Genomic DNA, 16,472 nt, shown 5'->3' with positions numbered 1-16,472 from the left:
AATTATAGTGATTATACTTGAAAGGATTAGTGATTTTGTGTAAAAGAAGATCCAAATTTAGCCTTGAAAGACAAAGGAGATTTTAGAAAGCCCCCCAGGAACCATTTTTATCTTCTTTGATCTAGTTAGAGAAGGCACAAAATTTTAGCTGGTCCCAGAATTTCCTAGCTAAAGACTACATTCCTCACCTTCTCTTGTATCAAAGTTTGGGCTAGTTGGGTGGATTATAAAAAATGGATGCCACTTCTATGTCATCTTGAAGACAAAGGTGCTCATTCTTGGCTTCCAACCTCCCTTCTGGGAAACTTGATAATTAAAGCAACCTTAAAAGCTACATGTTAAAGAATGAAAATTCCTCCCCTAGTGTGTGCTGCTTATATCTGTACTACTAATGTCACCAGATGGAATCACACAGTATGTAAAAGATTTATGTTGGCCTTTTCATTCAGCATAGTTCCCTGGAAATTCAATCAAGTTATTGTGTGTATCATTCCTTTTATTGCTGACTGATATTCTATGGTACAGTGTATAGCAGTCTGTTCAACCATTTACATATTGAAGAACCTTTAGGTTGTTCCAAGTCTTTGGCTGTTACTTCTAAAGAAGCTTTGAATATATACGTACCATTTTTAATGTAAACATAAGTTTTCATTCATAAGAATAAATGCCCCAAACTGTAGGGCAAGTACATGTTTAGTTTCTTAAAGAAATTTCCAGATAGTTTTCCAGAGTTGGTTATACTATTTTACATTCCCATCAGCAATGTATGAATGATTTAGGTTTACCACATTAATATTAGAATTTGATGTCACTATTTTTGACAGGTATGTAGATACATAGTAATATTAACATCTCTGATAGGTACATAGTAATGGTTTTAAATTGCATTTCCCAAATAGCTAATGATGTTGAACATGTATTCATGTGGTTTTTTGCTCTCGTCGCATCCTCTTTGGTGAAATATGTGAATACCTTTTTATCCATTTTTATTTTACTGTTTTTTTCTGTTTATTGTACTATTGTTTTTCTTTACTATTGAATTTTGATAATTCTTTATATATTCTGGATTTGACCTTAACAGAATAGCTCATAAAAAAAAATAAACTGGACCTCATCAAAATTAAGAACATTTGCTCAATGAATGACCCTCTCAAGGAAATAGGATAGTAGTTGCTAGGGACTTGATTGAGATTGGGGGAAATGGGGATAAATGGTCAAAGGGTAAAAGGTTTCAGTAATGCAGGATGATGATTTTTCGGAGATTTACTGTGCAGCATTATAACTACAATTTGTACTATTGTATAAGTAGTACTATATTATATATTTGAAATTTTCTAAAAGAGTAGATCTTAAATCTTCTCACCACATACAAATGGTAACTGTGTACAATGATGGATATGTTAATTTGCTTAATGGGTAATCATTTCACAATATGTATTTATCAAAACATCACAGGATACATCTTAAATACATAAATTGTTGTCAATTATAAGCAATAAATCACATGTCCCTGGGAGGGGGCTGTGTTGAGCTCTGTTGAGAGGATGAAATGATAAATTACAGTCTCTGAAAAAATATTTGCAAACCAATATCCAATGAAGGACTAGTTCTATAAGCCAGGAATTTTCTCCTTCTTTTCTCTTAAAGTTTTATAATTTCATGCTTTGGAAATAAGTCCTTTAACTCATTTTTGAGATAATTTTTGAAAAGACTCTTTCTGTGAGTCTTTATAGTCATTATTTAACCTAGTTCCAGAATGGGAAAGATTGATCCGGAGGTGGAGTGAATTATATTTTTCTAAAGATCACTACCTTTTCAAGATGTCATAGACTAAAATGTATAAGCCAAAGTAGGTGGAGGGAGGAGGAAAGTTTCTAACTACAGAAAATATCTCATCCAGTACTGCCTTACAAAGCATCCTGAGGTAAGTAAGAGAAAAAGAGATTTTGTGTGAACACAATTCTCATATATTTTGTTCTTCAAAAGCATTCACTTAAATGTCAATTGTGCTACTTTTAAAAGGTAACTTCAGAATTTTAGTTAGTTTTCTTGTAGATAGTGACTAAGAATCTGAAGGTAGGAGATGTAAAAGAAATTATATTGATGCTCAGCAATTTTCTCAAATAGAGTGGGTTGCGGAACCAAAGCTTCACTCATTTCTCCACTCTGTCATGGGCTGTGGTGCACAAATACACACAACTAGGGACTCTAATAATTGTCTAAGCAAAGAAATAAAAATAATTTCTATTTCGAATGCTTCATCTTGATATTTTCTTGCATCCAGGTAGCATGGTCACTGAAGATTTCCTATAATTCGATCTTACTAGCAGAATCCATATGCTATTACTGAAATCTATGTTATCTTCAAACTGTGACATTTGACACGATAGAATTTTTGAAGATTTCTACAAAATAAAAGCAGAAAACACATTCAACAAACAGAGAAACTGATGTATTCAGTCATAAGCAGGCCATTCCCCATCATGTAGGCCCTGGTTTCCTTCTAGATTTAACTATCTCTATTCCTTTTGCTTTCTTTCAATAATATTTTTCTAATTTAAATTATTCTCTAAATCATGCATCAATTTCTATATTCCCTTTGAGTTGTAATATGAAATGACCCAAAGACATCAAAGACTTAACCTGTATAAGAGAGAAATGACATGGCCTCTAATAATGGCTTCTTAGGTACATACCCAGAATCATGCTTACCTTATTCCTCATGAGGAAGGTTCCAGAATGAGACATGAGGGTTTACAAGTCACTTACTTTGATATAGTATGTGGTAAAATGGCTGACTAGGTTTAGCAACCCAAATCAGTTTGCTTCTATTAAACTTGTGGTCAAAGAAGAGAATGCTACTTAGTCATTTTAGGCAAGTAAGTTATTTTTATTTTCTCATCAGTAGTTATGATCACAGTATAAGATATGTGATACTAATTCATAGAAATGTAGAAAGGAATTTTGGATATACTTTAGAAAGGATAATATAGCTGAATGTCCTTATTTTAGAGATGAAAATATTAAGAACCAGGGAAGCTTAATAGTGTATTTCAAACATTATGTGACACATATTGTTTTTTTCACATGACAACTTCTCTAAAATCAGGACATTTCCTATAATAAACAGCAGCTTATAAGGGCTGTTGGCTAGGCAGCAACTGTGATGTAATTGCTTGGTCTTCATAAATGCAATTTCTATTCAACAGTTGGACAAATTTGTTGGCATTTCTGGACAAGGGTAGCTTCCTGTTGCATTCAACATTTAATGATAATTTGATGAAACCATAAATCCTGGTCATGGTCTAAAAACTTGTGCTAATACCTGCTAATGAGATGTTGAAGTTATCAGTAGTAAAACTCATATAATGGATGCTAATGAGTGGGAGAAAAGTCTAGAGCTAATAGTGAAGCAATTTTTAAAGAAAAACTGGCACAATGGATAATAATGTTAGGGGAAATATGTACATCAACTATTTTTAGTCAAAAATTGATGCAGAGTGTTGACCCTGACTCTTTCATATTTTCCTTTTTGTATGCTATAACATCAATAGCATCATAGCATTGATAGTGAAAAGGTGTATGTCTAAAAAATAGAATTCCTTTGCTAAGTACAAAATAAAATTTCTAGAAAAGGAAATGTGTTGTTGTTTGACAAACTCTTCTTAGTGCAATTCTTTCTTCTAAATAAATGTGAGTTAATCAATTCAGGTTTATTCTTATTTCCTCAGCAGTTTTCCTATCAGCTAACTTAATATCCATTCATACTTTGTCTGAAGTAAAAACCAAACCATTCCAATTTTGATGAAGAAATCTAATCTTTATTTCTATGATGTTAGCACAATATACTCACACAATAGCTCTGATCTGTAATTAACAAAATACATTTATAGCACTTTACAAACTTTATCAGTTTGGAAAACATTGCATAACATTTTATTAAACACAATACTTTATATATTATATATATTCATAATTTTATTTACTTTAAAAAGATAATTAACTCTCTTTATTCAATACTTGATTTTATCAATAAAGCACAGCCTAACAAAGGAAGAAGTGCTCCCATTAGCAAATAAGATAAATAGAACACTACGAAGAGATACCACCTGTTAGTCTGATTTATTTTAAATTAAGGTACCAGTGGAATGTAAACAAATTTTTTTGTAATCTTTTTTTTTTACAAAAGATGTGTTATCAAATATACATGCAGAGGTCTGAGTTCTAGTGTCTACCGTTATATTTCCTTAACAATGTGGTACAATTTGTTAAGTCATTAAAAACTGTAGCCTTTGGCACTTTGAGTAGAAAAAGAATATATCAATATTATGTAAAGAAAAAAAATTCAATGACTAGAGAAGTACTTTAAAATCTTTTGTTAAGAAATAGGAAAGATTAGGAAATATCATCTGCACCTGAAATGCTGCAGCTTATTTCTTCTACAGAGTACTAAAACCAGTCCACCTTCCCCTCTGCACGCTGGCACCAGCCAGAAGGAATGTCATGATGGTGGTGATGGTAAGAAGTGGGGAAGGCAGCGGTTTACTCCCACTTCTCTCTCTGAGAAGGAAATTGCCAGAAGGGACATGGTTGAGTCTATATTTTATTGCCAGGGTTTACAATTCTGCTGGTTTCAGCTAAATTCCTAATGCTTTAGGAGATTGGTGTTTCTAGAAAGCTCTGCCCTTTTCATGTAGAAGCTGATATGATATGATAATATCGATCTCTGAACAACTCATGTTCGCATAGAAACCTGAGCTGAGATCAGATCAACCGGCTCTGTTTTTTTTTTTTTCCTTTTATGCTCTTGGCAATCATCAATTGTACATTAGAATTCTTAAGAAATGGTGTAAAAAGGTTTAATACTAAATTCCAAGAACCAATATTTCTTCTTACCTTAAATATTTAACTTGGAAAACACTTCAAAATATTTTGTTTTCATCTTCTTGTTACTGATAGTATTGGTTTCCTTTGATTTAGGCTCAAGGCTTAACAAGATAGGTAGCAAAATCTTGTTGATGGTATGTTAAGCACGAAAACTGTGCCTTCAGATATTTTGAAGAAATACACTTATACAGTAAAATACTTTCACTTATCAATTTGCTTTTTTTTTCCCCAGATTCTTCCTGTTGGTGTCCAAAAAAAAAATATTTTAGGGAAGGGGGTAAAATCCAACCACTCTGGCTGTAGATTTCTGGTCATCAGGATATTGGAAAAGGTTAATATCTAGGACAAAATGAAATTTTGGGATTATTATGATGGCAACCTAAGCCAGCTGGTTGGAAACACATAAGGATTGATTTGACCAACATTTCTGGCAAGATAACCCACAATGTCAAGTTTTGGCTCAGATTTCTTGTTTATAACTTCACAGCAGTCTACTCTGCTGAAGGAATGTCAATTATTTTCACTTTTAGAGCAGGAAAACATATCATATAACATCAAATAAAATTAATAAATTAAGAGTCATAAAATGCAAAATATAAACACAACAATTTCAAAAGATTTTCTGAAACAATATGTATTTTTAAATTATGCAGATTTACTCACTGAAAATCAGATTCTTCATTAGCAGTACCTGCACGTAAATAAAAAGCAGCAGAAAAACTATGCATAAAAGTACAAGTTACTTACTCCCATTCACTGAAAATATTCCTACACAAGTTTTGATGTTGAAGAAAGCATAATTTCGAAGAAGCGCACATAAACCTTCCATTTTCTGACTGTGAGAGCCACTACAGGGAAGCTGCGGTTATCCTATTCTAACACAAAGTAGCCAGCATCTTCTTAATAAAGGAGCATTTCTTTGACAAGGAATTGCACACCACTATTTCACAGCTAAATAGAGTTTGAGAGTTTACATGGTACATGTACTATAATAATCAGCACCACCCATATTGAGCTGTAGGTGCAGATTCTGCAAAATGAATATATAATACTGCATGGCCTCTGCTGTTGGGAAAACCTGTGTGTTCTGGATTCCCACAGCTAATTATAAAGAAAAATCCCCAAAGTTGGCACATTCAGGAAGTAAAATAGTATACATAGAAGGAAACCACTTTCTTTTAATACTGCCCTCTGCAAAACCTTTTGAATCTGATGATAGGTCTTAAGAAAACTCTTCACATTATCACATTAGTTAGGTTTTTGCATTGTGCTTTTCCCTCCCCCTGATGTTAAATCTACAAGTTTAGTGTGGTAGTTCTCAAGATGTAGAGAGTTCTGTGCGGATGGTGAACTATCTAATTTGGCGAGAAGGATTTCCGATCCTCCGGAGCAGGTAGAATCAACACTCAGTCTTTTGGGAGTCGCCCCAATGATTGAATGAATGGTCATCACTCAATCCTTATAAGCCCGTGTTGGGGAGGTTCCTTTGTAGAAGATATTTCTAGTGTTTTCTGGGCTGTTGCTTCTCTCAGGGATTAAAATGATGTTGCCCTTTCTCCGAAGGGTGGAGTCGCGGGAAGAGGAAATGGACAGCGTCTCTGAGCCAATTTCACTGCCCTCCACTGGGGTGACACGGATGGTGGTGATCCCATGGTGGTGATGCTCATTGTTATCAATGTTGCTTCTCTTGCGATCTCCAGAACCAAAACTGTCTTTCAGGGACTCACAGCTTTCTGAGTCCCTGTTGAGATCGTTGAGCTCGTAAGTTTGGCGAAGGCTGCCCTTCTCAGGAGCCTTCCATTTCCAGGAGCCACTGCCTTCGCCTTCGGTGGACGGGATCTGGATGATGGGCCTGTTGTTCTCCGGGTGAGCCTCGACTCTCACGATCCCACTGGGCTCGTGGTCTGTCAAGGTTTTGTAGCGGATGGATCCGGTGCAGGAGACGGTGCTGCCCTCCGTGTTCTTGGGGCTACTCTGCAGGACGCCCTGCTGCTTGGACATGGCTATCACTTGCATGATTCGAGGCTGACTGTTGCTTCTGTTACAGGCCACGGTCTTCTCAGCTGCCTTCAACCACTTGGCCCGAGCGGAGCTACTCTTGGGGGAGGTGCTTATGTTTTCCTGGGTCTCCTCGGGGATGTGCACCAGCTGTGAGGAGCCAGGGCGGGACTGGATGGACACTCTTGGGCCTCCAGGCATGCTGTTGTTACACCCGGGGACAGTGCTCGGCTGGATCTTGAGGTACTGATTGCCAGGAGCGTGGTGGTCTCCATTCACCCCCACCCTGGATGGCTCTGAGCTTGACCTCATTTCTATGGATCTGGGGGGTGACTGCCCGGGCTCAGTCTCCATAACTTGCAGAGACAACTTCCGACTCTCATTCTTATTCTTCCACTGGGTGAGGAGCTGCTTGGATCGAGCGGAATCCATAGAGGCATGAATGCTCGCGTTTCTTCTGACAGGGTCTTCCACGGAGGGCGTGTTGGCTCTCGGCAGGGTGTTGCTGAAGGTAACCATGTTCTCCTTCCCCATGGGGCTCCGCGGAGTAATGATTTCCACGTCGGCGTTTGCCCTTTTGAGGTTTGTTAGGGAGCTGGCGTCTCGGTGGTTTCGGTTGAGGATGCCCTCGGTGTGAGCAATCCCGTCACTGCTGCTGCCGTTTTTAGCGGCTAGAACCCGGCTGGGGTCCTGATTGAGATCTGTCAGAGACCGGAGGGCTTCTCTGTGCTGAAACATACTGTCTTCACTAGGCAGAAAATTCCCCACAGCATACAGGCCCTAGTTCAAGGCAAAACCATAAATATCATGCTCTAGGACGCATACCTGCTGTTTCCCCCAGAGTGCATGACATGCATAAATAAGTCAGGTGCTAGGGGGAAGCTTTTTTTTTTTTTTAACCACAAATAAACAAGACAATTATTTGGGAAAACAGTAAGCTCTGTCCTAATTAACTGAACTAATTGTACAGAAACACAGACACCATCTCTTTTTTCCATTCTCCTGGATGTTTTTGACATTTACCCTGTGTATTTCTGAGAAGAAAAGAAGACAGTGAAAGAAATAAGGACATTTTATTATATCTTTCAAAACAACTCATTTTTTTTTCCGGATTTGGGAACTTCCCTGTTGAGTGGCACCTTAAAAAATTTAAATGATTTATTTTGCCTTCTATTTTCAATCATACCTTATGTTGAAAAGCAGAAGAGTTGCAGAACAATGGATCATTCATAAAACGTGATTTCCGGTTTTGAAATGAGGTCAGAGAATATATTGTCACAGCTCATATTGAGGTCAGCCTTGCCTGTGTAGCCTTGTACAGGGAGCACTCAGCAGAGAGGGCAGAAGCCACTGCCAAAGTTGGTGGACCCATGTTCCTTCCAGATTTACCCTTGACCTTCAGTGGGGGAATCTTAATTAAGTTAATGCCACTACACTCAGTCTGAGCCAAATTTTACTTCATTTTGTCTTTCAATCTTTTTTGTTTGTTTGTTTGTTTAGATTTGGGAAAAGGTAAAAGTTCAAAGTCAAAGTTATTACTTTTTTTTTTTTACATATAGTAGATTGAATCTCTACTGAGTTTTAAGATTTGGGGGAAGCTTTTAAGATTATGGAGCAGATATATACTTGGGTGCTTATTTCAACAGAAGGTAACCACTGTCAACCTTTTAAGATTAAACAATGGAATTTCATGAATTTAACATTATATAGAATGTTTCACAATGAAGAGCATCATGGACTTAGAACTGATAAATTTCCAGTCTCAGGGCATGGAGTACAAACAAGAATGAAATAAAGTCAAGCTTTTGCCTCTATAGCTATTTTAATTCCTGATTAAAATCCTCTTAAATAGTTTTCGTCTAAACTGTTACCATTGCAAGTCACCAGAAGAAGTGACCCAATGTTCTACTGATTGTATTTAAATTTGTAAGTTTGGACAACTCTTCCACTGGACAGTAAGCTCTGGATATTGTCCAATATTCAGTGCCCAGGATGCTTATCTCGTTTTAAAATTCTTTTCATATTATGAGGCAAATAGTTATTATCCTCATTTTATAGATGAAGATACAGGCTTCTAAGAGGCTATGTAACTTTCCCAAATGGGCAAGTTTCAGGAAAGCTGAAATTCATCCCCAATTTTTTGATCTGTAAGTCCCATACTAATTCCAGGAACTTACACCAGTGCAAAGGCAATGTATGAACTAGAGAGTGGCAGTTCTCAGCCTCTTTATTCCTACTGTAGCATTGCTGGTCAATACTCCTGTGGCTTATGCACCATTTCCAGCATACTAATTTTAATGTGATCCCTTTCTACTCCACTGACGAAAACATGTGAGTGAGAATGAGATGTAAAGTAACAATCCTGACTGTGCTAGTTTACAACATTGGAAAGTAAATCATTGCACACTTCAATACTTTTACTATTTTTTGTAATCATCTTGTCTATTCTCAAGTGTAACAAGACCACATAATTTAGAACTCTTGCTATAGACAACTAACTTTTATACTCTGTCAGGTCCTCTCAGTTTCCTTCATTATTACCTTTTTTTTCTGCATATTCCTTCCATATTGGTAGTCCCTGGCTCCTTTTATTCTTATGATTTGGCAATTTTATATGCTGCAAATAACTACTTTGATACTTCTACCAATAATATCCGTCATTTAGAAATCTCAGTACTGATTGTTATTTTGAACCTCAGACACAACTATTGAGCTGCCTATTGATTAAATTGAACTCATCAACTCCCCTTTACCTGACCAACCTGTTTCCTCTATCATTTACCATTCTGCTCATGAAGTTATCATTAGTTCATTCTTCCAAGCTATAAATCTGCCCCTTATCTCCCCTTCCTCCTGTTTCCTCACCCTCCACTCTTTCACATAGCCATATCCTTGAAGATGTAATTTCTTCTCCTTGACTGCCCTCTTTCCTTCCTTATTCTAAGAAACTCTAATGTTTTTAATAATATAAACACATCAGGGCTGGAGTTGTGGCTCAGAGGTAGAGTGCTTGCCTACCATGCATGAGGCACTGGGTTCAATCCTCAGCACCGTATAAAAATAAAATAGAGATATTGTGTCCACCTATAACTAAAAAATAAATATTAAAAAACAAAAACAAACAAAAAAACATCATTTCTGTAAAGGCTTCTTCATGTTCCTTATGCAGTTTGCTATTCCCAAAGGACTTCATTTACACCTTATTATAACATTTAACATATTGCTAATGGTAATCTTTATATTGTAAATTTCTAAAGAAAACCTCTTATTTTTCACTGTTTTAATAATCAGCACAGTGCTAGAAAAGAGTGGATATTGAATATATAAAAAATGAATGAATGAATGAGCAAGTAAAATGGATAATCTCAGTTTCCTTATGCTGCAGATATTTATCTTGAAGATCAGGTTTGAAAGTAACACAATATTAGAGAATTTACAAAACAAAATTACATTTAGGTAACAACATCTGTGTTACTGTGCAAATTAAACCTTCACTTACAGAACAAAATTACATTTAGGTGCCAACATCTGTGTTACTATGGAAATTAAACCTTCATTTTCAGAAACCTTTTATAAATATTCACTTTTCTCATCTGTAAAGTTGTATTAATAATATTATATGTCATTGTTGTAAAGATAAAATACAGCAATTCTTAAATCACAACTTTTGGCTCAGAATAGAGTTCAATAAATTATTATACTGAAAGAGGGATGTGTAATTCGACTTAGAATGGAGACACAGCCTGAGCTTTGTCTCATGAATACAAAATACTTTTTGAGTAAATTATTATTGTGCAAAATATGGTATGTATAGTTCTCCATTTCAAACTATGGCTCATCAAAAATAATAATAAATTATTTACCAAATACAGTGCAATGCCTCCTCCAATTAAAAACCCACAATAGACATCAACAGGGTGGTTCTTATACTGTGTTATCCGTGTTAGCCCGCAGATGATTCCACAGATGATAAATGTGAAGACCAAGAGGGGTTTCAGGAGCTTAGAGGAATCCGTTAATGTGGAATTGAAGTACATCTTAAAATGAAAGAAATGGATTAATTATGCTCAAACAGCTATTTTATTAGAAAATTCTTCTCTCTGCTATGGCTATTCTCCACCTGGTAAGAGGGGAAATGCATGACAAAATTCATCAAATAAATAACAGATCTCTCATTTAATTACATGGAAGTCTAAAAAAATGAGACAGTAGAATTACATCACAATTTAATCTCCATGTTAGTTGTCACATAATTACAGTCCATTTTCCTCACAAAAGACTTAATGGGCTACAATGACTATTCATTGCCCAACATTTTCAAATTTACACTGACCTAGAACTCACCATTGTTATATAAATATTGAAAATTGTGTGTGTGTTTGTGTGTAATTCTTTTTTGTATTTTTAATATTTGTGTATTTCACAATACCCTCCCAACAAAGTATAATATTGCATTAAGAGGATACAAGATAAATAAATATAACTGTAGAAAAAAATTTACTGTATCATTTTTTTAATAGTAGCTTTTGATTCCTGCTTTTGGTGCCATTGCATTGAAGGGATGCACTGTTCAAGCTTATGAACTAATTAGTCACCTGGAGACAATGATTGTTCCTCTGATTTTCTACAGGACACAATTTAATGAAAAAGAACTAACTACTTACCGAAACGTACACGGCTGCAAAGGCAGCGAGGGTCGCGTGTTGAGAAGGGAACGACTTTCTGCCAAAGGAAGACAGTCCAGTTATGTCTTTTAGCTTAGATACAATGTTAGCTAGGTGGTTAAAATGGTCAACTTAGGCCACAAGACAACAACGGTAACTTTAAGTTATGTATAGTTTTCTGTGGAAAACCTGGCAATTAAAAAAAAAAAAGCCTGCCACTGCTAATTACCATTAGTGTTAAAGAATACTAGGGATGTGCTTTCCTGTATTAATAAGTACCAGCTTGACAAAGGAACTTCTTGATTATGCCATTGAAATGATGTTGGAAAATAGAAATGGATTGGAAAAAAAGAAATATTCTTCAGTATTAGAATTATGTTAAAGTAAAAGTTCATAAAAACCTAAAGATTTATAGCTTTAAAGCTTTTCTGTGATTTTAAGTATGCAATTTAATTTACAAAAAAACTGTAAAAAGACAAAAGTATTTTCTCACAGCAGTAGATCTTCTATATTCTGGAAAGCCTAAGAAAAAATCCAATTTTAACAACATGTTTCTCAGTGTATTCCACTTTAAAATAATTATCGTCTCAAGAATGTCAGAGCTTTTTTATTTAGTTAAGCAATTAAAGGAGTAGGGTTGGTGTGCTGGATGACACCAATAGTGGAAGAGACAACTGAAAAGGATGGTCCAAAAAGAAGACAGATTTTTTTGCTATGGGTTAAAAATTGAGAAAAATAAAATTCATGTATATTAGTGTTCTCCTAATTATTTGGTATTTATTATCAATACAGATGAAATAATGTAATAGGACTGAGGAATCACTGAGGACAGTTCTTGATTATTGAAAGGTCATGAGAACTTGAATGTATATCATGAAATATTGAGTTCTGATTCTTCAAGATTACTTATCAAAGTATTTTTCACTCTTCAGTAGATTTTTGAGAACTCACTGAATGATCAATCCAAATGTATCATAATCATTTATTTCCCCATATTCCTTTATAATTTATTTCTTGTAAATTTCTTAGGTACTTTCTCCTGTCATAAAAGTTTACTTTATTGATTGAAAAAAAAATCAATGCATTAGTAGTTCTTGAGTTTTCCCTGTTCCTTATTTTCTGAAATGTAAAGCCGGAAGCTGTTCCAACCTTCTGTGTTCATTCAGAGAAAACAAATGACATTGTAGATGTTACCTCTTTCCAAACTCAACCAAAGTGAAAATTCTTGATTCTTTGTCCAAAAGATATGAGATAGATATTTACTACATTGGTGTTTAGTATTCCACTTTAGCCAATATAAGATTATATATATATATATATATATATATATATATATATATATATATATATATATATATATATATATATATAGAGAGAGAGAGAGAGAGAGAGAGAGAGAGAGAGAGAATAAGCCATAAGTAGCTAAATATCCTAAAGTAAACCAATTGTGGTAACCTAAAATGAGTAGAAGTTTGCTTTTAGGTCATTCCAGGCATAAGGTGTGACTGGAATACTATGATATGAAGACTAGTAAGAGACTATAATGCTAAAATCTAGAGAATACAAGAAGGATTTGGAATGAGCCATCAATGGATTTCTGTACAAACACTAAAGAAATTGTTAAATTGGGGGGGGGGGAATCAAAGTTGTTATGACTGATATACCATGCTTAAGGTGGTATCCCAAACAGTTACTGAATAATGAAAACGCTGCATGCAATGTTCTTAGATCTCAGTTTCTAACCTGCCACTGTTGATAACGGTAAGGTCAGATCCTGAGCAAATATCTTCCACAATGTAGGAATTTTCTTTGCAAGATACATTCAGAGAGGTATAGTTTGGCTTGCACACAGTCAGAAAGTATGGTGCCTGATATCCTGTGGACAGTTGTATGATATCTGTAATGAGAGCTGTAGAGCATAGTCCAAAGACATGAACACCTACAAGCAAAATGAAAAAAACTGTTACCAAGTTGGTGGCCAGTGCCAATGCTGTATCAGCTTCAATCCTGCTCATTGCACCTTAACATGGAGACCTCAAAGTCGCTTGTCATCATCAATTTCCCTAGGTTAATTTTGAGAAGATGGTATAGAAAATTCCTAAATTTCTTAACAGATACTTAAAAGCAAAATGATTTTTCCAAAGTAGTAATTTAAGGCATTTGTGTCAATTTTGTTAAATAGGGCCAATCTTTAACATTGTCTACCATAGGCCACTTGTCAAACACTTTGCATATCTTAAGGTGACCAAATATGTAAATTGAGAGGGATTAAATTAGAAGAATGAATCAAAAATAAAAATAATTTAAAACTTGCTAGGCATTTTTTTATGCTGCCAGGACTTTCTTCTTGTGGTCCATCACTCTAGCCAACAGTTAAACCAAACTCTATCAAATCCATTCTCATTCCCTACATTCATGCTAGAATGCTAATTAAAACAGAAGAGGCTTGCAGGTTCTGTCATGGAAACAACAATCATAATGTAGGAACACAGCTATGGAGCCTCCCTCAGTGTTTAGAATTTGGGGATGATGTTTTTATATCTACCACCAAAATTCTATCTTTTTTTTTTTTGTCAAAAAATATGTCTGCTTGTGGTAGCTTGCTTGTCCTTGTCCTTAGGAGTCTTGCTCTGTGATTATGTACACATGGCCTGGAACTGACTGGCTCCCTATAGATTGTCTTGATTCCCTGAATTCATTCTTACTTGATTGCCTGATTCTGATTCGTGAGTTACTCAGAAATCCTTAAGAAAGGCATCCAGGTAATTCTTCACTAGATTCCTCTAGACCAAGAGCCCTGGCTTGCACATTACCCTGTTTTATATTTTTCTTCTCTATTTAATACCATCAAACTCACACTCTTTTAATTCCTGCTCTGCCCACACACCTGGGATTCATGACACAGAAATTTTATTTCCACCTTCTCATTCCTAGAAGTATGCAAGGACTTTGCAAAGAGTTTAAATAATAAGGGAAATGTACTTATGCTTTTGGAAAACTAGAATCTTTAGGTATACAGATGTAGAGGTGGTTGACAGCATTTCAGAGAAGGTAAATGCCCTTTTGTCCACACACTTGGTTATGTTAGGGAAAACTTTCTTTGAGATGAGCTTATGTGTCCTGGAGTTTTATTTCCTTGCCTTGGATCCTGCTAAGGGTCCTATTGTTTTCTTACCATTTCAATCTGATGCTTAGAGGAGCAGACTTTAGGAAATGATTTAGATTAGATATTTCCTCTTACAACAGAAAAGGTTGCATTTAATCATCTACCAGATATTAAATGTAGCTTCCTACTCCTTTGAACTGACATGTCAAACGTAAAAATAACTTTTACTGACTTTCTTGGAGTGAATATAAAACATTTAGGTTGGTGTGGTATATTGTGGGTGGTTACTTAACTCAACTTATAAAAAAAAGGACAATGACTCAAACTAATTAATATGGTCCCATGCTAATTTAGAAGAGATGAAGACTTAGAAATTGATTCTGTTGCTGCTTAACCAGGTGTATAGATTTTCTACAGTTCTCATAGAAGAAACAAAAGAAGAGTCAGAGATTACAACCCAGGAAAAATAGCCAGGATGCAGTATATTATTGTAACATTTTGACATTTCCACATAACTTCTGGATGAACACACTCTAAGAAATGGAATCACGGATGTGACTAAAGTAACTTCTGAAGAGTTATTGCACTGGCTTGCTCAAATTTTTTTCTCCATTAAAAAAACAACTGAACACACATTCAGTGAAACCATTTAAAGTAAATTCATGCTTCAACTAGAAGTAAGAAAAAAATACAATGAAATGCATGGCAAGTTAGCTTTCCAAACAAGGACCATAACTGTAAATCATAGATTGCAGATAGCCTAAATTTTGGTGTTTTAACAGTTTCTTGTATAATGTAAAACACATCATGTACTTAAATTATACATCTAAATTATAGCTTTAGAGACTTAATATCTGTAATTAAATATAACATTTCTATTTGTAAAAACATTTCCTTTCTTTGTGACTTCTCACACCCACCAACAAATCTGACTGCTCTTCTAAGAAAAGAGTTGAAGTTGCAGCCTCCAGCATTAATGTTAGGTTCCAGTCCAACTCCATTTCTTCTTTTGGAGAGGCAACAGTAGAGAATTCCTTCTCCTACCATAATCTGAAAAAAACAAAGGGCGTTCAGGAAAGTAGTGTTGGTATGCCTATTATACAACAAATATAAAAGAATTATATATCATCTCAACACACCATCCATCGGTTCAACAAAGCAAAGATGTATTTTTCTTAAAAGCTTTAGCAAAAATAAACCATTTCTCCTGGGTATCTGAACAAGTAAGTGATGAGAAGAAAACAAAATCAGGGCACTGTGAGATTTGCCTGGATCTTCTGTCCTCCTGAGCACTGCTCAAGGGTGTGAGAGCATCCTAGCATTTCAGTGTGGCTGCAGCAATTGGGCTTTAACACTTTTCTCAACCATACATAGGGACACCTACACAGTTAATCACGGGGTGAGTGATTCTATCCTAACTCTTAGAGCTTTGGTATTTCATCCCTAAAATTGTGAAAAGAAGATGAGTGGGAGAAGGTAAAATGAGAATTAGGAACCAGATTATTATATATTTATATATATTATATATATATATTATATATATATATATATATTTGTAGATGGACACAACACCTTTATTTATTATTTATTTGTTTATTTTTTATGTAGTGCTGAGGATTGAAACCAGCACCTCACACATGCTAGGCAAATACTCCACTGCTGAGCCACAACTGCAGCTTGGAACCAGATTTTTTTCCTAGCAGATTTAGGTTAACAAACCAACTTGGAATTTAGTAGAAGGACCAGTCTATGGAAAACACATGTGAGTATGAACAGGTACTACCTACAGCACAGCTGCCCCATAAAAATTTCTGCCA

At 35.3% G+C, this 16,472-nt stretch overlaps 1 protein-coding gene across 1 annotated transcript in view; it reads right to left on the bottom strand.

Annotated features, from left to right (window-relative positions):
* Positions 1-3,799: 3,799 nt before the first annotated feature.
* The window catches only part of Plppr4 (phospholipid phosphatase related 4), a 41,156-nt gene continuing 28,483 nt past the window's right edge, over positions 3,800-16,472 (bottom strand). Inside the window, exons 3-7 of the mRNA XM_005327688.4 lie at positions 15,576-15,705; positions 13,293-13,488; positions 11,550-11,607; positions 10,749-10,922; positions 3,800-7,665 (exon numbers count right to left, since the gene is read on the bottom strand). Coding sequence (XP_005327745.1) covers positions 6,340-7,665; positions 10,749-10,922; positions 11,550-11,607; positions 13,293-13,488; positions 15,576-15,705 — 1,884 coding nt within the window. The 3' untranslated portion in view covers positions 3,800-6,339. The remainder of the gene's footprint in view (positions 7,666-10,748; positions 10,923-11,549; positions 11,608-13,292; positions 13,489-15,575; positions 15,706-16,472) is intronic.

Source organism: Ictidomys tridecemlineatus, chromosome 11 (assembly GCF_052094955.1).
Source record: "Ictidomys tridecemlineatus isolate mIctTri1 chromosome 11, mIctTri1.hap1, whole genome shotgun sequence".
NCBI lineage: Eukaryota > Metazoa > Chordata > Mammalia > Rodentia > Sciuridae > Ictidomys > Ictidomys tridecemlineatus.
This window is presented reverse-complemented; position numbering and strand designations above follow the sequence as displayed.